This window comes from Mchenga conophoros, linkage group LG6, assembly GCF_057382185.1.
Source record: "Mchenga conophoros isolate Kocher_MC1m ecotype Shallow Benthic linkage group LG6, M_conophoros_male_GT1.1, whole genome shotgun sequence".
Taxonomy (NCBI): Eukaryota; Metazoa; Chordata; class Actinopteri; order Cichliformes; family Cichlidae; genus Mchenga; species Mchenga conophoros.
The window spans coordinates 26,412,159-26,436,340 of NC_140531.1; the positions used below are offsets into that span (position 1 = coordinate 26,412,159).

Below are 24,182 nucleotides of genomic sequence, written 5' to 3' on the forward strand. Positions count from 1 at the left end.
GTTCCAAACATGCATCTAAAGTGGGGATAATTTCCACTGAAGCATTTAAGGAATAGCTTTGATATTACACAAGAAAAGTCATGTTGTGTCCTTATTCCATATAAACACACACTAAAATGCTTCACAGACACTTCTTCTATTTCTACAGGATTTTGTCAGGATTACAAAAGTCTTCACTGGTGTTTATCTTTTGTTTTCTTTTTTTTTTTTTTTTTTGGATGCGAGTCTCAGTATCTGCCTGAGTGGGCTAAAGTCTAAATTATACAGTCCACATCTCCACTCTCTGGGGAAAACAATAGCACATATAAATAGGATCATAATCAGAGCTCTCTCTCTCTCTCTCTCTCTCTCTCGCTCTCCCTCCCTCCCTCTCTCCCACACACTCACGCTAGCAGGGATCAGGGCAGATGCACAACCACCAGGCTGGAGCAGCTCTCATCAGCTACTATGGAGCAACAAGCCCAAGCTCAGGATGGAGGCATGTGCAAGTTTGTGCAAGACAACTCTTGGAGCGTATTCATGACATAGGTGTTTCTCTATTAAAGGGAAGCAAGGAAGAAAAAGAGGGGAGAGCGGCAGAGACTGTAAATCCACTCAAGTTTCTTTTTTTTTTTTGGAGGATGAAACTACTAATTCAGTCTGCAATAACACAAAGGTGAGTGTTTAAAGCTCCATCTTTATGTTTGTTCCCCCACAGGGAAGGTCTTAGTCATAAGAAGTGTTTTAAGTTTATAATGATGGAACAATGACATGTAAGCTTTTAGCCCAGCGTATTTCCTTTCCTCACCCAAGTCTAGATCTCTTTAAAAGTGCATTATAAGGAGCTGCCACCTTCGTAGGCTCTGCTGCACTTCTTTTTTCCCTGTTCTAACTAACTAATTAACTACCGAGAAAATGTAATCAATACTTAAACGAAACCCTGACGCTACTGAATAAGTCAACTGTAATAAATGTGGGCAGGGCAAACAGATAGAGGAAAAGATTTCAAAGGACTACATCATTTTCAAGGTTAGGATAGTATTCCGCTCTCACCACCCTCCTCCACCTCCCAGCTGTCAATTATTCCTGCAGGCTTTGGATTGATTTTCAGCACTGGACAGCTCCTGTGGCCTCAATGAAACGGACACACGTCATAGCTGCAGCTTTGTTTGAAAACTGCCCCGTCATAACTTTTGTGTGCACTGTGTGACCCATTGATCGGCTTGTTAGACCTTCTCCTGCAGGGATGGATGGAGCAGAGATGGAAACTTAATCTTATATGTTTTAAATGTTTTAATGTTTTTAATATTGAAAGTGCTGATGCCATAGTTCAGTTGTCACTCAAATACCAGCAAAATCCATTCCCTTGAGTTTCAGTCCCTGTTCATTATCAGCAGGATATCAAGTCAATCAAATGGTAAATGGCCTGTATTTTATATAGCGCTTTACTAGTCCCTAAGGACCCCAAAGCGCTTTACATATCCAGTCATCCACCCATTCACACACACATTCACACACTGGTGATGGCAAGCTACATTGTAGCCACAGCCACCCTGGGGCGCACTGACAGAGGCGAGGCTGCCGGACACTGGCGCCACCGGGCCCTCTGACCACCACCAGTAGGCAACGGGTGAAGTGTCTTGCCCAAGGACACAACGACCGAGACTGTCCAAGCTGGGGCTGGGGCTCGAACCGGCAACCTTCCGATTACAAGGCGAACTCCCAACTCTTGAGCCACGATCGCCCCACAATCAAAGGCAAATGTTCAAGTGAAGTCAGAAGTCGGTGGTAATAAAATCAAAGTCCAGTTGCCAGTTTTTGTTTTCCTGTCAAGTCAAAGGTCTCAAGATTAATGACTAGAGTTTGGCTTCATCCACATCTCTATTACAGAGCAAAAATACAGGTGTGAGGTCATATAAACCAGTATGTTTATCTAATGCACTCTAAAGGGAAGTAAAAGTGAAGTGAGAAGAGTAATATTTTTTCTGAAATGTACAAAATTGAAGCAGAAACTGAAAAGAACAGAAGTTTAAAAATAAAGATTAGATTCCACCACTGTGTGTAATTAAAATTTACAGACAGACTGTTCATTGTTCATTCTCCAAATTGAACAGTGAAAATCACGACACTGAACAACCATCCACCAACTATCACAGCAGCTGCATCCTTAGAAAGGAAACCATTCTTCCCTTTTTTTTTCCATTTACTTGAGCTGATTTGCCTGTGTTCATTATTGTGAGGTCCATGAAGCCATGAGTCTGGTAAGCGCAGGGACGTTTCCAGGGTTTTGCAATTGGGGTGACACACGGGTCCACGAGGAACAGGGGCAGGGGTGCAGCACAGGAAATCCAAATACTTAATGAGATTTAAAAGTCAGTGTAGAAAAACTGGGCAAGATTCTCTGCTTCATGCACAGCCTGTTGATGTTTGATGTTGCATGTCCTGTTGATGTTTTTATTTTTGTATGTGTTGGACACAGCAATTGTTTTAAAAGTGTAAAAAAAAAAAGTATGTACATTTTTATTTAAGTAAAAGTTATATTCCTATATGTTTAAAAAACAAAAACAAAAAACAAAAACAAAAGTAAGAAAAAGGAGAATACCCTAATAATCTTCTGATGGCACATGATCTATTTATTAAGGTTGCATCTCTGTAAATAATCAAATTCAAGGTCTGGTTAAAAATACAAAAAAACATTCAGAAAAATTGTATTCAGAAAATTCCTTCTCTTTAAGATGGTTCATAATACAGAATTTTTATGGAACTTTCTGCAGTGTACTTCAATCGCTTAATAGTGCACAAAAAGTTATACAAACAAAAATATTTTAATTAAATAAAGCAAACATACTCGTTATGTTACACATTTCAAAATCACATATATATTCTTATTGGATCATAATTAATGATTCATTGCTGTTGATCACTTTAGTGTTGGAGCTGTTGATTATTTTTTATTATCTTTACAATAAATTGTGTGAAGTAGAAAGTGCAGTATTTGGTCATACAGTGGTGCTGGGCAATGTAATACCAGCAGTATGCTAGTCCAGCAGCTGTTACCAGCACTTACTTTAACCACTGGCTTGTATATGTAGAAGACTATAATTCTTTTGTTAAGACTAAACCTTTTCAACAGTTTCACCTAGTCACTGCTTATTTCGTGTGTGTGTGTGTGTGTGTGTGTGTGTGTGTGTGTGTGTGTGTGTGTGTGTGTGTGTGTGTGTGTGTGTGTGTGGGGTCAGGTCTGCTGAGTGATCAAGATCCTATTTTTTTTAACTTGGACAGAGTGTAGAGCCAGTGCTGTCCTCAGGGATATGTAGGTCCTTCTCACTTAAGAACATCTTGTACAGAAATACAGAAAAATAGAGGACAACAAAAAAAAAAAGTCACACCCAAAAGCGTGCCAGTTCTCTCGCACATTTCTTTATTAAAAAGCCTTTACACAGGCAGAAGGAAGAAATACAAAAACAGGGTGCAGAATACACGTGTGTGTGTGTGTGTGTGTGTGTGTGTGTGTGTGTGTGTGTGTGTGTGTGTGTGTGTGTGTGTGTGTGTAAATCTTCTAATTTTATGCAAATGGCATTACACTTTATAGTAACATCCTCTGATGTTATAATCTCTTCATCTTAATCTGTATTTTTTCCCACTCTTTGGCCACCTCAAGTGACCTTGCACCTGTAAACCTTTATTTCTTTGTTTCTTTCCCTATTTCTTTATCTGTGTGTTTCTTTTTTCTCATTCCCCTCTTCTCATATGATCAGATGTCAGATTACATGATCAGATTACACAAAAGGGCTTAAGCCAGGTCATAAAGCTACTGCCATCCACCTTTCGTATTGTTGTTTGAATCGAGGGATTAAGGGAAGTAGTAATCTGTTATTTGAAGAGGGCTTCCTCCATCCTCTCCTCTGCATGGGATTATTATGTTGGAATATGAAAGTTTGGCTTGGCTGACGTAGTTGAATAAGAGCTACGTCATGCATGAGCATCCCTCTCAGAGGGACACAGTATTTAATAATAATATTAATCTTGTAGAGCTTTGTCATGCACTGTCATGCACTGTGCTGTATCCCTGTTGAGTTTCGGTGCGATTCTGTGGATGGCTCTCTCCTCTCTGTCAGTTTATCTCGTCCTGTCTCACAGGATAAATCATCATCACACACAAACACACAGGGCACAGCAAGTCAGTCCCTTTGAGAGGAGAGATGTTCCTATGGCGACAGCTAATACACTAACTATGATCATCAATTACTGTAGCTCTCTCCCTGGACTACTGTCAGCTGGGGAAAAGGAACCAGCATGCATAAAAAACAGTAACTGACTAATGATGAGGAATAAGAAAATAGAAGAGAAAGTACAAATATCCAAAAGTGACATCGCGCTACAGTCCGTTGTTTTACTTAGAGGACACAGGAAAAGGTAGTGAGCAGGTCTGTGGTAAACTTTTCTCAACTTCGAGGGGACGCAAACCACTGAATGACATATAGCAGTGTAATAGACGGTTACCTAGGCAACAGGGGCCTTGAATGTCCATTAGTGACAAACGGTCAGGTTCAAAGCGATACATGAGAAGTGATATGTGGACATACCTTAAGGAGACATTAATTCAGCGAAGAATTGCAGTGAATTTCAAGTTGCTAGGATTATTTGAATCCACATGTACATGCTGTATATTTTATGTACATGTGGTTTAGGTTTTAGCACCACAGTTCAGCATTTTGACTAAAGCTGGAAGGAATTTTAAGTAGTTTGTGTCACATTTAGGCAGCCTAAAGAGACACCACACAGGAAGTGTTTCATATTCGTAGCTGATGGATGCAATTTAACATGTGTTACATGATGGTAAAGGCTCGTATTTAAAGTAAAGGGGTTGTTCAAACTACCTTATTTTATTTTTACTCATTTCGTAACTGGTGGAAACAAAAATGGGCCTGTATTTCATGATGTTTACTTCCATAGCTGTTTTGTTCGTGTTTTAGTAAGAACAAAGCTTGTTTTATGAAACTTGTAATGTTCTTTTATGTTTTTATTGTCATAGAGCAGAATATTTTTCTAACAGCCCAATAAAGTGACAGCATTTTCTGAAGCATCAGGAGTTTCGCCTGCACTCCTAGAAGGTGAACTTGGTTTTGTGAAACCACTACTTCTATAATCATTAAATACATTGAACTGTATTCAACTGCGTTCACTGAAAGATGTGTCTATGGCTTTGTCAAAATGATGATCACCATGGCAACAACACTATACTGCTGTGCTGTGCTGTACTATAAATACTGCAAGGTATTTCCCTTATTTTGGACACTGTGAGCGAACAGATCAGCCAACATGGCTTCAAAGGCTTAACTACAACTACAAAAAAAAAGTTTTGTTGGGGGGCTAATAGTTTGAGAGTTATCTTTTTTTTGTTTTATTATATCCATGCCCATTCATATCTTCAAACCTTGTTGTAAATTGATTTTTAGTTATTTATTTATATTTTTGAGTAGTGTTGTCCGCTCTTTAAAACCTAAAATCTTCTTTATTTCTGACATTGACTAAAACTTAAAAACAAACGAAATAAAGCATAATAAACTTATAATTTTAATTTCCACCATTGTAATAAAAAAGAAACAATCTTTAACCACTAAGGATAGGCAGTTCAGTTTAATCAAGAAAACAGAAGTAATAAATGGATTTTGTGAATGTGGCTGAAGCACTAATATAAGGGAGGTGGAAAGGGTGAATTTGTTTTTCAAGGTGTCCTTGGGCAAGATGTTGAACCCCAGATTAGTCCTGATGTATCCATCGGAGTAAATGTGTGCATGAAAGTAAGAAATATCCTTAAACGTATAGAATAACGTGCTTCATGAATGTGGCGTGGAGTTAAAAGCATTCTGAGTGCTCGCTTAAATGTGAAAAGCACAAGGGTATATGCACTCACAGATAATTTAACTACATGTCCCTGTTCAATCCAAATGTCTAATCATCCAAATACATGGCAGCAAGTCCTTGCATTTGGGTATGCAGACACGATCTAGCTGTCCTGCAGAGGTTCAGCATGGTATGGTTGTGGCTGCTGTTCAAAAGAGAGAACAGCATTGGTTTCAAAAAAGAGAAAATATCTGGCGAGCGGCAGTTCTCTGGTTGAAAATGCTATGCTGATGTCAGATGTCAGAGGAGAATGGCCAGGCTGCTTTGAGCTGAAAGAAAGGTAGTAAGTTAAATAACAGTCATTAAAATCAAGGTATGCAGAAGAGCATCTCTGAACACAAAATAAATGAAACCTGAAGAAGTCTGGAAAAATGTTGCCTCGTCCAATGAGTCTTAATTTAGATTGCAGGTCAGAATTTGGTGTCAACAGCATAGCTGTGTCTCGCCTTGCATCAGTAGCTCAGGCTGCTATCAGTGGTGTAATGGTGTGGGGGGAATATCTGGGACACTTTAGGCGTCTTAGTACAAACTTAGCATCGTTTAAATGGCAAAGCTTACCTAAGTATTTTTGCTGACCATGTCATTCTGTTGGCTGCTTCCAGCAGGATAACGCACCATGTCGCAAAGTTTAAATCACCTCAAACTGGTTTCTTGAAAATGGCAATGAGTTCCCTTTACTTAAATGGCCCGCTCAAACCAACAGAGCACCTCTGTGATGTGTTGGAATGAGAGATGAACAACAAATCAACAGCATTTGTGTGAAGTTATCATGTCAGTATGGCATTGGGTGTGTGTGTGTGAATGTCAATACTAGTCAATTTAAGATGAAATTATTGATATTTGGAAAAACTGTAAATCATCAAAAACAAAACAAACTTTATCTTGAGAAGCGAAACAAAACAGCATTCATGTAAAACTGCAAAGCCTAAAGAAGCAAATATAATAGCGTTATTAACGACATGTTTCTGCTGACAATTCTAAACAAAATTTAGTCAAAATATAACAAATCTACAATAAGTCAGGGCAACAAGAAAGAGTAATTTTCCCATTATAAATGCAGGCCAAACAGACCAGTCTGTGAACTGTGTCGTGCTCGCCTTAGCCAACAAATGAACTCGTTGACACTCACACGGGTCTGACCCATGTGGCATGGCATACTGCCTGACGTCTTTAAGAACTCCATAAGTAAAGGTTCCCTCCTCCAGCTGTGAGAGTTAAGATGATGTAATCGTCTGCCCTATTGGGATTATCCAATAGAAGATCATCCTTTATCCAGCCACTGAGCAGCCAGTTCATAACATCTGTCCTTTGTGTAACACGAGCGTGGAACCGTTGCATACAAGGGTTCATTACACGACATCCAATCCCATCAAAATCTGCTTGCGTGTGTGTGCTCATGTGTGTTAAAATGTGTAGCGGGGCATGTGCTTGTTATTGACGTAACGGCGATATCGAACGGAGGCTTTTAAACTACAGTTGTCAAAAGTTTTCCCAAGACAATCCATTTCTGCTCTTTCATTAATGCAGGCCTAATTCACATCAGCCAAAGTGATTCATGTACAATAAAACATAAACCACTAACGGCCTGTTGTGTTGCGTGTGACTGGCCCTCTACTGGTTATGCAACCCTGTGGTTTTTGTTCATCCTGGTTCCCGGTTTGCTGACATAACCCTGTCATCAGGCCAAAACAGCAAATCAATTGTTCCTCTAACAGTAGATTACCACTGATTCATCTCTTAAAACCTTTGTCCCTTCCACAGCCTGTCAGGTTTTCCACCCCTGGTTTGGCCTGAAGGTCCCTAAGGCTAATCACTAGCAAGGACCTAATCAATGTGCTGTCATTATACAAAACTGTCTGGTCTGCTCCATGCATTAGGAAAGGCCAAAGTTTGTGAGGGATTTTTGATTGTGAATTTTTGACCTTTTTTATGGAACTATGGATGGTGGGCTGTGGGAGATTCTTGTCTTCTGTTTGTGTGTTAGCCCCCATTTGACGAGATGTCATTACTTTATTACAAATATTCACGGTCCAGTGAGAATCAGTCGTACTATCTTCAGTGTCTTTGAGATTGCTTTAGGTTGTTATTCTCCATTAAAAAGTCTAAACTAGCGAAATTGTTATTTTTTATGTTGCTGCTTTTTCAATCTTTATTTTATCACATCAGAACATATTTGTGTGGTGAATGAATGTATATTCACTTGACTCCGGATCTGCCCTTATTCTTCGTGGCATGGATTTGGCTGTGAACTGAAGATGCTGGAGATTGGTTCATTGTTTAATGACCAACTATGCAGGTGTACCTAATAAAGTGTCCAGTGAGTGATAATGTAGACTGCGAGTGATAAACAGACAGGTGAAAATTATCCGAATGTTCAGTGTTAAAGAAATTCTCAGGAATTTAAATTGGTGCATTAAAATGTAATGCAGCAATCCTCTAGATTTGCCAGAGGAATGGTGCAGAAGGTTTACAGTAAAACAACTGAATAAGCTGCATTAGAGCTGGCAATAATGTTCATGAATGTTACTGAAGAAGACAGGACTGTCCATTTTACTGCTGACAGAATTTTTTATAATGTGATGGAATGACATGGGAAGGGGCAGTGGGAATCATAATCGTGTGAATAATATCATTGGATCATTAATTATGGATTTATTGATGTGTTGTATGATGTGTAGGTGTTGTACATCAGTGCCTTTTATATATCTATATATAACGATGGAAATGATGGAGGGGAAACTGAAGATGGTTAATTCCTGGACCCTCGGGGGCTATCATATTCCTAGGAATTCCCAGGAATGAGCTATGTTCAGTTTCCCCTCCATAAGTTGTTGCGTTTTATATGCTGTGATCTGTGCTCAAATTTTGATGTATTCTCATATTCTAAAAAACTTCAGCACGGCTCCTCTTTGTCCTCTACATTCACAGAAAATGCACCAAGAGAGCACAGTGCTGATAACAAACGCAAGTCACACCTGAGCTCATACTGCCTCCCTGTTCAGCAACAGTACGTTAATGGTTGGAACTACCCGCCCCAACCTACATTACTGCCCCCGCAGATACAGCCTGATGATCACCGGTGCCATGGGAGCGGTGCGGGTCAACAGGTAAGAGGTAATGGGACTGAAACTATGTCAGTGGATGCAGCTTTTAGAACATTTCTTCCTTTCAATTTGGCAAAGTATGTCCATTCATTAGTAGCCTTTTAAACACAGATATATTAAAAGTAAACCACAAAATCAAAGCGTTAGATTGAAACAGATGCACAGCTTTACTCCAAGTTTTAAAAAATTGAATTACAGGCTTAATGATGCAAGGATTAGTACGGCTGCAGAATATAGATTAAAGTTGATACAGCCTGTATTTATATCTGCTTTTATACTAGTTTTCTGGACACATGAGAGAGTTTTTTAATTCCTGTCTGTGTCATGTGGGTTTATTCATATTTGTTCGAACAAATGTAATCAGTCATTATCAGTCAAAGTTAGCTTGATGCAACCATTCATACTGTTGATACAGGTGGATGATAAAATCTAAAACAGCAGTTTTCATTTTAGTCTCCATAAACTACTAATTAAGAATTTATTTAGACTCGTTTTTTTTTCTTTTTTTTTCCTTCATTTTTCTTCCAGATACAGCATCGTTTCCACAGATGAAGATGCCCTGAAGATCTCCAGCCTGGGCCTCCACAACGGACACAGTCCTCTGAGCCAGCAAACGCTATCCGGGACCTGCATGCGAGGTGAGGAAGGAGGAGGGGGAGGAGGAGAGTGTCCCGGAAGCGATGACGGAAGAGGGGCTCTGTCTCTGAGGGTGACAAATGATCCGATTGTCCACAACAGCTGCCGAGCTTCACCTTCATGCCGCCTGGGCCTGGATCTGGGCATCGGGCGTGTGCGCAGTCGCTTTGTGAAGAAAAACGGCCAGTGCAACGTGGTTTTCAACAACATGGAGGATAAACCACGACGATACCTGGCTGACATCTTCACCACTTGTGTGGACATACGCTGGCGCTACCTCCTGCTCATCTTCACCACCACCTTCCTTCTGTCTTGGCTGCTGTTTGGCCTGATCTTCTGGGGAGTGGCATACGCTCATGGAGACTTTGACATTCGCATCCCTGATAAGGACGGAGATGCTCGAAGTAGCGCAGAGGAAGGAAAAACCGAGTGGCAGCCATGTATTCTCCACATCCAGGGTTTCATTGGGGCATTCCTCTTCTCCATAGAGACCCAGACCACCATTGGATACGGTTTCCGGTGTGTCACCGAAGAGTGTCCGTTTGCAGTGGTGACCGTTGTGGTGCAGTCCATTGTGGGCTGCATTATTGACTCCTTCATGATAGGGACCATCATGGCAAAGATGGTGCGGCCCAAAAAGCGGGCGCAGACCTTGCTGTTCTCGCATCATGCTGTCATCGCTCTGCGAGACGGGAAGCTGTGCCTCATGTGGCGGCTGGGGAACATGCGCAAAAGCCACATTGTAGAGGCCCACGTCCGTGCTCAGCTCATAAAGCCCTATGTGACTGCAGAGGGCGAATACCTCCCCTTGGAGCAAACGGACATCGATGTCGGCTATGATGACGGACTGGATCGGCTGTTTCTGGTGTCGCCGCTGGTGGTGGTCCACGAGATCAACAAGAACAGTCCTCTGTATAACCTGAACCGCAATGACTTGCAGAAGGAGGACTTTGAGATTGTGGTCATCCTGGAGGGCATGGTGGAGGCGACAGCTATGACCACTCAGGCTCGCAGCTCCTACTTGGCTAAGGAGATCCTTTGGGGTCACCGCTTTGAGCCTGTGGTGTTTGAGAAGGGTGATCGCTACCATGTGGACTATTCCCGCTTCCATAAGACCTATGAAGTGCCATCTACACCTATTTGCAGTGCCAGGGAACTGAACCAGATGATGGGTCACAGGGGGCACTCCTCATCCTCCAGCTCGAGCTGCTCTCAGTCCCCCTCACCGTTTGCTCCGAGGGCGAGTCATCGCCTACTGGGCTCACACTCTCCCAGTGCTTTCTGCTACGAGAATGAGGTAGCTTTGTGCTGTGGGGATGATGAGGATGAGAAAGATCCAAAGGAGCAGCTGGGCGATTTAGGTTTCAAGGAGACATTTGTGGAAGAGCAGAGAGTGGAGATGTTATGTGTTCTGGACACAGAAAATCAGATCAGCCTTGACAGGCTACAGCCTGCTCTACCTTTATACATCAGCAGAGAGTCAGGAGTTTAATCACTGGTAATGACTGCTCTTCCATTTATTTCCTCTCTTTGCGTGCACCCAACCAAAGTATTGAACTCTTGTAAAAAATAAAAGACAGTGAACGCAATAAAGCACACACGTCTTGCGAAAATACACACAACTTTTAGTTCACATGGTTTCAGATAATGCACACTTTCAGTGTAACATCAACATCTGTCGAACCGCACAGCTCACCTGCTTTTAAACACGGTGACGAGGTAATTGTCTTCAATCATGAGTTACCCTGAACGTTCAATTGCTTACTTGTCTGTTTCTGTGTGACCTGTGTTTTAGGCGCAACTAAGCTTTCTGTTATTGATTTCCATTCATTTTTGTTTTTGTAAATATGATATAGTTTTATTTTAACTTTATAATGAGTTGACATCATATGCAGATAGCTACAGGATTAAAAAAAATTAAGCATGACGCAAATGCTTCAAACTTTAACACACTTGCTTTCTTTGTGTAAAAATAAATTACTTCTGCATTTTCATCTTCTGTCTTCTTGCCTGAATTCTGCTGCATTTCACATCTGATAAGTAAGCACTTCTCTCTCTCTTTTCTTTCGAAGTTCATCACTGTATATTCTTTAGCGCTAACAAAGCACAGATGAAATCCAGAACCACACTATACAATTCAAACCTGTGCACACGATGAACAAGCACTTTACTCTTACTTTTTTTCAACAAACACAAACACTTTGCAACTGTGTTATGTTTTCTATGAACAAAACCACCTAATAAACAGCAGTATGTACTGTTATGACTGGAACTGCCTCTCGTCAGTCTCGAAATTATTTCACATTTTCAAATAATTTTACAGCTTTCGTGTCATTTACCACTTTGATCAGTCCAATTACGACATACTTTTAGCCTTATTATGTGTTGTGATGTTTAGGGATGGGTATCGAAAACCGGTTCTTGTTGAGAACCGGTTCCCACTGTTTCAATTCCTTGGAATCGTTTGCCACTTTTAAAAACGATTCCCTTATCGATTCCAGTCGCCCCGAATGACGTCATCACGTTGAGTAGCGTCTTTTACCCAGTAGGAAACACGGCGCCTGAGCGGCACAAACGCTCAAAAGTTTGGTTACACTTTATGAGAAAGGATGACAACAGGGCAACGTGCAATACTTGCAAAGTAGAGATTTCATCAAAGGGAGGAAACACTACGAATATGCAAAAGCATTTGCTCAAAAAACACGCGATTGCTTTCAACGAATGTCGTGTTTTTGATCCGCTCCGGACTAGCGAAGCTCAACCCAGCAGCAGCGGTAGCGTTTCCACGTCCTCTCCCGTTAATACTGCAGGTAACTAATCAATTAGCATTGCATATTATGTTAGCGCGATTTACCTTATTACAAAACCTGCTATTACTGTGCGTTGCATTTAAATAACCATGATGAGAGAGACAGAGTCTGGCTGGCTCAGATGCTGGCAGTTCTCGCTGCAGTCTACCGGTAGCGTCTCCTTTCAGGCCAGGATAGACGAATGTCACCCAGCAGTGTCTAAGTTTGTGGTCAAAGGCTTGCACCCATTTGCCACAGAAGATGCCCCCGATTTCACTTTGGTAAGTGAATGTGTTTAATTGTAGGCAGGGACATTACTGGATATTCTTGTGTAATTGCTACAGAATAATTTATGTTAAACTTTGTTATTGCTACAGGAGAATATTTATTTTATTATTTTACATATACATTTTTTTCCTGGGGACCCTGTGACACCCCATTGAAGAGCCGTAGGCTGGATCTCTTAAGATCTCACTGTTGGGTTTGTAAGGCCATGTTACTCCTAAATTTCTATCTTGTTCAAAGAGAAGATATAAAACACAGTTCTAAGCTAATCGACCTTAGTGTTCTCCTTTTTTTTTAAAAAAGAATTGATAAGAGAATCGAATCGTTAAACAGAATCGAAAATGGAATCGGAATCGTTAAAATCTTATCAATACCCATCCCTAGTGATGTTACAGGTGCTTTTCTATGAGAGAATACAAATGAGGAGTTTCTAAAAAAAATTTTAAAACCACTTCAAACTACTAAAAACTGAAGCATGTTTAAAGCCTAGTGCAAAAAAAAGGAAGAAAGGTTCAGTCTCTATATTTGAACCCTCAAAACAACTTTATAGGGGCTTAATAAGCTGGTGATTTGCAGTGCCTGCGTCCATCTTTTATATACAGTCTATGAAAAGGGCTCTAACAAAGGCTCTGGGTTATTTGTTGCACTCTTTCATTGTTGCTATAAACTAAACTTACATTAACCTCCTAGGACCTGGCGTCCACATACAGTGGGGCAAAAAAGTATTTAGTCAGCCACCGATTGTGCAAGTTCCCCCACCTAAAATGATGACAGAGGTCAGTAATTTGCACCAGAGGTACACTTCAACTGTGAGAGACAGAATGTGAAAAAAAAATCCATGAATTCACATGGTAGGATTTGTAAAGAATTTATTCGTAAATTAGGGTGGAAAATAAGTATTTGGTCACCTCAAACAAGGAAAATCTCTGGCTCTCACAGACCTGTAACGTCTTCTGTAAGAAGCTTTTCTGTCCCCCACTCGTTACCTGTATGAATGGCACCTGTTTGAACTCATCATCTGTATAAAAGACACCTATCCACAGCCTCAAACAGTCAGACTCCAAACTCCGCCATGGCCAAGACCAAAGAGCTTTCGAAGGACACCAGGAAAAGTATTGTAGACCTGCACCAGACTGGGAAGAGTGAATCTACAATAGGCAAGCAGCTTGGTGTGAAAAAATCAACTGTGGGAGCAATCATCAGAAAATGGAAGACATACAAGACCACTGATAATCTCCCTCGATCTGGGGCTCCACGCAAGATCTCATCCCGTGGGGTCAAAATGATCATGAGAACGGTGAGCAAAGATCCCAGAACCACACGGGGGAACCTGGTGAATGACCTGCAGAGAGCTGGGACCAAAGTAACAAAGCTCACCATCAGTAACACACTACAACGGCAGGGAATCAAATCCCGCAGTGCCAGACGTGTTCCGCTGCTGAAGCCAGTGCATGTCCAGGCCCGTCTGAAGTTTGCCAGAGAGCACATGGATGATACAGCAGAGGATTGGGAGAATGTCATGTGGTCAGATGAAACCAAAGTAGAACTTTTTGGTATAAACTCAACTCGTCGTGTTTGGAGGAAGAAGAATACCGAGTTGCATCCCAAGAACACCATACCTACTGTGAAGCATGGGGGTGGAAACATCATGCTATGGGGCTGTTTTTCTGCCAAGGGGACAGGACGACTGATCCGTGTTAAGGACAGAATGAATGGGGCCATGTATCGTGAGATTTTGAGCCAAAACCTCCTTCCATCAGTGAGAACTTTGAAGATGAAACGAGGCTGGGTCTTCCAACATGACAATGATCCAAAACACACCGCCCGGGCAACAAAGGAGAGCCTCCGTAAGAAGCATTTGAAAGTCCTGGAGTGGCCTAGCCAGTCTCCAGACCTCAACCCCATAGAAACTCTGTGGCGGGAGTTGAAAGTCCGTGTTGCTCGGCGACAGCCCCAAAACATCACTGCTCTCGAGAAGATCTGCATGGAGGAATGGGCCAAAATACCAGCTACTGTGTGTGCAAACCTGGTAAAGACCTATAGTAAACGTTTGACCTCTGTTATTGCCAACAAAGGTTATGTTACAAAGTATTGAGTTGTATTTTTGTTATTGACCAAATACTTATTTTCCACCCTGATTTACGAATAAATTCTTTACAAATCCTACCATGTGGATTCATGGATTTTATTTTTCCACGTTCTGTCTCTCACAGTTGAAGTGTACCTCTGGTACAAATTACTGACCTCTGTCATCATTTTAGGTGGGGGAACTTGCACAATCGGTGGCTGACTAAATACTTTTTTGCCCCACTGTACCTGTGCAGGTATGGAGATGTCTAGGGGAGAGAGCAGCAGACCTTTTGAGCAGATTGTTTGAAACAATCCTGGAGAGTGAGAGGATGGTAACTGGTAAATGGCCTGCATTTGTACAGCACTTTTCTAGTCCCTAAGGACCCCAAAGCGCTTCACACTACATTCAGTCATTCACCCATTCACACACACATTCACACACTGGCGATAGCAAGCTACATTGTAGCCACAGCTGCCCTGGGGCGCACTGACAGAGGCGAGGCTGCCGGACACTGGCGCCACCGGGCCCTCTGACCACCACCAGTAGGCAAACATGGGGTTAGTATCTTGCCCAAGGATATTTGGCATGCAGCCAGGAGGCAGCCTGGGATCGAACCACTGACCTTCACATTAGTGGCTGACCTGCTCTGCCACCTGAGCTACAGCCACCCAGATGCCTACAGGATGCCTAAAGAATGAAGAAGTGTACTGATACACTGATAAGGTGGTGTGGGGGCTGTGGAAACTACAGAGGGATAGCCCTCATGAGCCTAACCAAGAAGCTAGGTTAAGGAGAGAGACGAGCATCAGTGAGCAAAGGTATGGCTTCACGTCAAGAAAACGCACTGCAGATGTGATCTTAGCATAAGGAAGCAAAAGGAGTGGCAGAGACGTGTGGTGGTGTAGGACGTGGACTGTGAGACAGCGGTGAGGTGTGCAGTAGAAGTGAAGGTGAGGGTGGGATTACATCAGGAATCTGCTTTGAGCCCCTTCTTTTTGATAGTGGCCAATGAGGTCAGGCAGGGGTCTTTGTGGACTATGATGTTTGTTGACAATATTGTAAATGGCCTGTATTTATATAGCGCTTTACTAGTCCCTAAGGACCCCAAAGCGCTTTACATATCCAGTCATCCACTCATTGGTGATGTGGAGCCATTGTAGCCACAGCCGCCCTGGGCCGCACTGACAGAGGCAAGGCTGCCGGACACTGGCGCTACCGGGCCCTCTGACCACCACCAGTAGGCAACAGGTGAAGTGTCTTGCCCAAGGACACAACAACCGAGACTGTCCAAGCCGGGGCTCGAACCGGCAACCTTCCGATTACAAGGCGAACTCCCAACTCTTGAGCCATGATCGATATTGGGATCGGTAGTGAGGCACTGGAGGTGGAAGAGTTGAGGCCTACTGAGCAGGCCTGTGCTCTGCTTTCAGTATGACACAAAGGAATAAATCTTCTGAGTCCCATACATTCTTCTAAAATTTTTACTTAAACAAAGAAATTATACAACAAATATATTAAGTTGCTCTCATTATACTCCACTCCATGTTGCACCCATCAAAAACCATGTGATTCCACAGACCTAACTCCTACAGGTATATCATGATGTCACTAGCCAGAAAAAAACAGAACCTTGTTTACAGTTTTTGCTAAGACATGTCAGCCTAACGTTACATAAACTTGTTTTAACATTACAAATTAGTTTAGACATGGGAGATAATAATTTAGATATATATGTTATAGACTTAGATAAAGAGATGACTTCTCAAAGTTATATTCTCACATGATAAGATCAACAGCATTAGTCTTTAATGTGAATTTCAGCACTAATCAACCAATTGCTAAGATTAAAATTTGGTCACCATCACAATGCATTATTAATGACAGGCAGCAGATAATTAATAGCCTTCTTCCAGTGAGAAAACAGAATTTCTAATACATAGTTAAACTGGTTCACGCAGACTGGAGAGGCTGCAGAGTGGTTTGTATTTATTTTTTAACAAAATAAATGAACAAAAACAATTCTCAAAAAGCAGTATTACGATTTGGGGAGTCCTGTGGACATATGTTAAGTAACAATAAGATTTATTTTTGAAATAAAATCCAAATGAGAAGATTAAAATGAGATTGCAAAATGGAACAACCAGATTCAGGAACAGCAACCACTGTGAGTACCAAATACCATCACTTCTGCAAAAACGTCGTCGTGTGCTCTTGATGGGGACTTAGATGCAGCTTTGCCCCTTGGGTTCACAGGCAGGCTAATTCAGTCGTGATATGAAGGGCGAACCCTCCATCAATCTCACCTACAAGACCTACATTTGGACAAGGATGAGCACTTTGCAGTGGCCCACATGCAATATTTTTAATCTGGTTGTGTTTTTGTTTCACAGAGTCACAGAGAAAAGGTCAGATTTCAGCCTGACAAATCGTAGACTGGAATGAAAGGATACTTTGAAATAAAGAATAAAGACATAAAGAAACAGAAGTAGAAAAACAAAGCAAAATATATAAAGAGCATTTAAAACATCAAGAGAAACTGAAGTAAATCTGTAGGAATTTCCTTGGTTGCAGGCTCCATCGTGTGGCTGAACTGCGACATTGAACAGTGATACCATGAGGAAAGAGCTGTAATATTACTACACTGTTATTATCATGATGTTTATTAAAATGTGATTAAAACCCTTGGAGTAAACAGGTGGTTTTTCTAAAGGGTGATCACTCACAGGAATAATTTAGCACAGTGGCTTAAAATCTGAGGTTCACAACGTTTCCAAGGAGTCATATGAAAGACATAAGGCCCTGAAGAGGATCAGCTGGGTAGAAATGTGGGAAACATCTTGGGATTTTCAGTTTAGATTTCCCTGATTTCTGTCATGGGTAGCCAACTTGCCACTAAAACTTATTAGACCCAATATGTGCTTTTTCTCATCGGAAAAGGTGCTAAAATCTGAGAATTCTCCAGCAAAATATTAAGATTTTAAAGTGAAGACTACTTGTTGGAAGCGCTTATGTCTTATGAACACTAGTAAGTGCCCACGCCTGTTTGTGCTGTCGGCAAACTGCTATACTTAACAGTACTTAACCACATTGAGAAAAAAGAGGGGATGGTAGCTGTTGTTTATATGCTAAAAATGGGTCATTTCAGCCTGTTGCTAGGTGGTCGCCAGGCATGTACGTTTCAGTTTTTGTGGATATAAAGGAGATGTTATTGTCATGAAATTAAAACAACAGCAGTTTCCTAATAAGCTGCTTTAGGTTCTAAAAGGTTAAAAAAAAGATAGGTCATTTTATCACATTCTTGTTGGTTGCCAGGCAACCTGTAACCAATTTTTGTAGATATAAATTATAAATATATAATTATAATGCTCAACTCCTCATGGTCTAAGAGGAGTTCACGGACAAAGAAAAAAGAAAGCACAGACAGAAATTTTCTAGAGACGTTCAACCTGCCACCAAAGTAAAAAGGATTCCCTATCATTGAATCAGGCCAAATAATCCCATTTAACAACAGAGAAGGTGGGCACATATACTCTCAGGGTTTCGGTCATGACCAAGGTCACACTTTCTGTTGTAAGGTGTAGCCTGTCTTAAAGGAAAACTCACAAGTCCAGATCACTTTTAAGTTGCTTTAATCATATTTCCTGTACACGCTGCAACAAGACCTCAGTGTGACAGCTGTGCTTTTATACAATACGCAAGCAGAACGCATCATTCAATCAGAGCTCCCTGACCTGCTGTCCATCTACACCAAGCGGTGCAAGTCCAAAGCTAGGAAGATTATGATGGACCTCTCCCATCCCAACAATGGACTCTTCTCACTGTTGAGGTCTGGGAAGCGCTTCCGCTCCCTTAAGGCCAAAACAGAGAGAATGAGGAGGAGCTTCTTCCCCCAGGCTATTCGGGGCCTGAACCAGGTGTAGGACTGGACTCTCCCAAACACGTCACTATAAGACTGGACTCTCACACACGTCACCACACGCACCACCACACATTTCCTATAATCCTATAATTCCTATAATTTATAATCCTTATCTTTATAATCTCTTCTGCTATTTGCACATTCTTTACTGTAAATTCCTAAGTTAATTTGTAAATTTTTGTAGTAAATTGTAAATATTGTAAAACTTTTCTTCTGTCATTTAATGGTCGGGCATTGTACAGCTACAAGCATTTCACCCCCATGTCATACTGTGTATGGTTGTGTGTGTGTGACAAATAAAATTTGAATTTGATTTGATTTGATTTGAAGTGTTTACTAAATAAAAGTGTAGATAACAGTTGTTGGGTGGCTGTAGCTCAGGTGGCAGAGCAGGTCAGCCACTAATCAGAAGGTCGGTGGTTCGATCCCAGGCTGCATCCTGGCTGCATGCCAAATATCCTTGGGCAAGATACTAACCCCATGTTTGCCTACTGGTGGTGGTCAGAGGGCCCGGTGGCGCCTGTGTCCGGCAGCCTCGCCTCTGTCAGTGCGCCCCAGGGCAGCTGTGGCTACAATGTAGCTTGCTATCGCCAGTGTGGGTGAATGACTGAATGTAGTGTGAAGCGCTTTGGGGTCCTATGGACTAGAAAAGCGCTATACAAATGCAGGCCATTTGTTAATAAAGAGCAACTTTTTGTTGCAAATATGCTAACATCTGACCTTGCAAATTCCGCACATGACCTCACACATTATAATTTATCTATCTGCAAATCTGAATCCAAATCAAGCTTTAAAAAATGAAGTAGTTGTTGTTGAGTTGACCATCCTTGGAGCAGACTCGCAGTCTTTCTATTTCGGGAGATGCTGTTAAAAGTGTGAATCTAGGTAGCTGCTAAATACACAAAAGTAGTAATGGACTTTAAAGCATAGAGCAAGGTCACGGCATCTCAGTGAAAGCTTAATTAAACAGGGTTTTGTTGTTCTTCCTGTTTTTGCTGTATGGGGACTTCTTGCCATCGAGTAGCTCAATAAATAATTAGTGCTCTACTTCCCCCCTCCTGCTCTTTTTATTTCCTTCTTATGCTTTCAGAGTCCTTCAGGTGAAAACCGATGCTCTCTCCTGTCGTTCTAACGAGATATTTCCCCTCTTTGCAGTCCTCCTCTCTCCCTGCTGTCACCCTGTCTGTCTATCAGCCTGTTTTCTGATGTCGGTTAATTATCCGTATCGTCACATCCCCTGTCATCAGTGTCCGTGAGGGAGAGCAGCTGGGTGACCTGCGTGACCTTTGTTAAGGCTGCTAATGGCTGACTAGGATCCTGTCTAATAAGGTGGTGTGTGTTCCTCTTCGTCTAGGTTAAGCGTGTGAGTGTGTGCGTGTGCTTTCATGTGCATGACACCCTGCATATCTGCATGCCCTCTCCGGCCTCACTGGCTGTTTGCGGCCTCAGGCTGTGCGACGGAGCTGGTGACAGTGTGTGCCCTCAGCGGGGGACAGTATTCAGGCACCGGGAGCCGTGGCTGGGGGGATCTTTGATTCCATAATGAGCTGTTGTCCGTTGTTGAGCTGTGAAGCAGCTCGCTGCGGGGACAGAGGAGCATTGTGTGCAGCTCAGGCCAGCAGGGGAGGCCTGACTGAACCAGGCTGGAAGCACCACAGGGCAAACATCTTCTGGATGCTTCTGTCTGTCTCCTGCATCTTCTGTCTGTCAGTCTGTCTATGTGTATCCTGCATTTCTGTTGCAACACCACATGTTGGGTTTACTTCAAATCTAAACTGTGAAATCTCTGAGATTATCCCACAATTTGTTCTTAACTACTACATGTGAATTTTAAACTACTTTGGACAGGGCTAGGCTGGCAGTTTCCTCCTGTCTACACTCTTTCTGAGCTAACTGGCTCCTTTGTGCACTCTGATTCTGAAAGGACAAATATATAAGAGAGGTATGTCTCTTCTAATTTAATTCCCGGAAGAAAAGTGAATAAGTGAGCTTTCCAAAATGTCAAACTAGATGAGTGCTGCTTCACTTCCTAATCTAAATATCTTGTCCATTTTTTTGCAGGCAATCCCAGATTTTCTGATATCTGTACATCTCCCACTTGCCCCGCTGTCTGTGCGTCAGGCTGTTTTCCAGGCTTTTACACATCCTACTCGTGTGCTCAGAGGTTTCTGACCAGTGTAAATTTCTCTGCTATCTGCAGTCTTTGTGACATACGTTCACAGAGTCCTCTGGTATTGTTAAACTGTGGAAAAATTCAAGCTTTTAAAAGAAGAGTGGAAGAAAGAAGTAAAAAATGACAGACGTGAGGAATAAATAAAAAATCACCATATTTCTCACCCTCTGCAACTAAATATCCCATCCATCTTTCTGTCTTGTTGCCTTTTATCTCCTTTCCTCTGCTCAGACAACAACAGACTCTTTCATGTAGTCATCTTTTGCTCCGACCCTCAGGCATTTTCCTTCTTTCTCCTTCGTTCACACACAGTAATTAAATGTTCTGAGAGGAGCTCATGATTGGAAAGTGGATGCCGCTTTCTCTCCTGTTTTTTTCCCTGTCTCTCTCTCTACCTCTCTCTCTTTCTCATACAAGTTGTCATAAAATCTATATTTGAGTTATTGTCCCTGATGGCATTTCAAAAGTTTGTTTTTTTTTTAATGAAAACACAGATGTTCTTGTTTTCATAAAAATTATTGCTTTATTTGTGGTTTAAGATCAATTAACACACAAATGATAGCATACATCCGAGTTGTCTTCTTTTTTACAGTCATCAAAACTTGAGCAGAAAGTGTCGGAGCTGGAAGGGGAATAAAAAAATCAGAAATTATGAGGTACATTTAATAATGTGTTCTGGTTTAACAGTGGCTGATTGTTGTGCTCCACTTTTTTTGTCTTTTTTTTTTTTTTGAGTGATTTTGAAGAGACAGGCAGGTCTGGATTAATTCATTGAATGTTTAAATTAAAACAAATCAGGGCTAGCTCTCAGTCCCAACCATGACGATCGTTTAAAATCCACAAAAACAGTAAAATTTACACTTTAAACAACGACACAATATATAAATGAAATGAATTAAAGAACAAGATCAAAATATGAGACGCATCTCAAGTAAAACAGATAGAATCGTAATGGTTTCATTTATTCAAACTGAGTTACAGAAACTCATTTTTAGTGTAATTTTTTTTACTTCCAGGTGGTCAAAGCATAGAAACTGAAGAGTCGAAGAGTCTTCAGTGTAGCAATAGGAAGACTCTCCCATGAGGATTTCATAGATAAACACAAACAAAGGTCTATCCCGTTGTTTTCAGTCAAAGAGGACCTCAAGCTTTTTCATATTGAATGCAATTCTGAGTATGTGAACACTGAAATCACCCTAATCCAGAGCAGGAAGGGATAAAAAGTTGCTTTGATTTTTTTTCATGTAAAAAAAAAAAAGGAAATTTGTTTTAGTCTTCCAAGTTTTTTTGTATTTTCTTAAGGAGACTGTCTATTTGACATTTAATGTCCTTTTTTCTTTAATATGCACTGATTTGGCTTCAATAGCACTGGTTCTTCTTCAACACATATGACACTTTATTGGTCATAAATGCTATTTAACCTTTATTTACCAGGTTAAATAGGCTTGAGTGTATGAAGGTTTTCTTTTAAAGGTTTTTAAAATGATGTGCCCTTGTGATTTCTTTCCTTGTGCTTTCACACATTGTTGTAAACAGAATCACGGCCCAAAACAAAGTGCTGTAGTGTGCAGCTAAAAGTTCTCGCTTGTCCTTAGAGACGCTGACTGATGAAAACCTCTGAGATTAAAAGATACCTGAGTTTTGAGTTCGCCTGGGTCCATTTGATCCTAATCTTCTTTACTTTTGCTCAACTTAAGCCTTATCTCGACATCATACTAATTTTAATAGAACTCCAAAGAAACAATGAGAAGCAGACATAACGTGTAAGAATAAAACATGTATGTACGGCAAACAGAGTTTCGTGTTCATATGGTCGACAAGTGCAGGGCGATTAATTGAATGTGACAGTAAAAAAAATGATATAAGGGCGATTCTCATATTAAGTAAGAAAACATTGATGGCAACCTCAGATTTGGTCCTTGCAGGACTGCAGGGAAGAATCTTGAGTATAGATAACACTGCACATAAATGCATGACTGAACACTGTGCCGGCACGTATGACTGAGGGGCAAACCCGTCATAAATTTGCACCATGAATGCCGCCATTGTCTGCATAACCATCATCCCCATCTTCATCATCACCATCATCATTACGCTGTGAGTTTCGGCAACCTCCTGCGTCTGAGTCACAAATGTGTTTTTCTCAAGCCTCATCTCATATAAGTCACCAAATAATTTGTAGATTTCTTCCTTGGTCGCCCTGTTGTTCATTTAGTTTCCCCCCATTGCTCTCAATCAGGCTGAAGTTGTGCAAAGAGATGCGGACACAGCAAACCACCAAACAATAGACCATTCATGATGCCCTGCAATGCAATGATGATCCTGCTCTGCCCTCCAGCCCCCACCCTGCACCAGCTTCCACAGCTGCACAGGAATGTGGTCCAACAAGTTACTCGCTCCCCCCCCGTCCTCCCCTCCTCGTCCCTGCTGCCGCCACCGCCATCCCTACCGCTGCCACCACCTCACCAGTGCTGCCGCCATCGCAACCGAAGCCCCTCTTTCCCCAAATAAAAAAGATGAAGAAGGCAAGAAACTATAGAGGGGGGGAAACTCTGCAGACTGAGCACAAAGAGAGGATTCATGCCCGGTCACATACACTCCCAGAGAAAAAAGAGGGGGACCCATTTAAGTGTGGTGCAGCTGCACTAATTCACTGGGTGAAAATGGGTGAAGAAGGACTGACAGAGGTCAGATAGCAGAATCTATTTTATTCATCCCTACGGATGGCGTGTCGCTGCATTATCATCTCCTGAGAAATCAGTCGAGAGATGGATGCAGAAAACACCTGCAGACACGGAGTCTGTAAAAGTAAGATTTAGAGCCACCCCACAGAAGAAAGTCCAAATCTAACCGGCTTCACAGAGCCCCTTAAAACAAGCTTAACGACCCTATGATCATGACCTGCTCAAAGTCTCAATATGACCCCTGTTTCCCCCACATTTTCAGTCAACATGTAAGTCAATCGTCTGACATCCAGTCACAAAGTCAGTTACCACTGTATGTTGTTGACTCAGAAAACCTCTGAGAGAGAAAACATGCAACGCTTCAGTGTACAGGTCTCAGACCTACTGACAGTGGAGTCACATGATGTTCAGTTTTATTGATAGTCTACTTTAAGAGCTGGAAATCCCCAAGCTAATGCACTGACCTCGACTGTTCTTTTGTGTTTTGGTAAAGACTCTCAGAGGAACTAAGAGTGTTTATGAATCACATTTTGTACTAAGTAAGAAAACACAGAGGAACCAAACATATGAGACTGCTTCAATCTCATAGGAATATTTTGTGGTGAAATATGAAACTACGGCTTAAATGTGCCACT

General features: G+C 41.6%; 1 protein-coding gene across 1 annotated transcript; it reads left to right on the plus strand.

Annotated features, from left to right (window-relative positions):
* Window positions 1–408: 408 nt before the first annotated feature.
* LOC146572741 (ATP-sensitive inward rectifier potassium channel 12-like) lies at window positions 409–11,620 on the plus strand. Its single transcript, XM_085277109.1, has 3 exons — window positions 409–655; window positions 8,815–8,993; window positions 9,519–11,620. The coding sequence occupies exons 2-3, from the start codon at window positions 8,902–8,904 to the stop codon at window positions 11,116–11,118; spliced, it is 1,692 nt and encodes a 563-aa protein (XP_085133235.1). The 5' UTR covers window positions 409–655; window positions 8,815–8,901; the 3' UTR covers window positions 11,119–11,620.
* Window positions 11,621–24,182: the final 12,562 nt, after the last annotated feature.

Bases quoted from the DNA above. Each gene is read 5' to 3' on its own strand.
- LOC146572741 (XM_085277109.1), top strand. From the start codon at position 8,902: ATGGTTGGAACTACCCGCCCCAACCTACATTACTGCCCCCGCAGATAC. The intron at 8,994-9,518 runs GTAAGAGGTAAT...TTTTTCTTCCAG, and splicing joins GGAGCGGTGCGGGTCAACAG to ATACAGCATCGTTTCCACAG.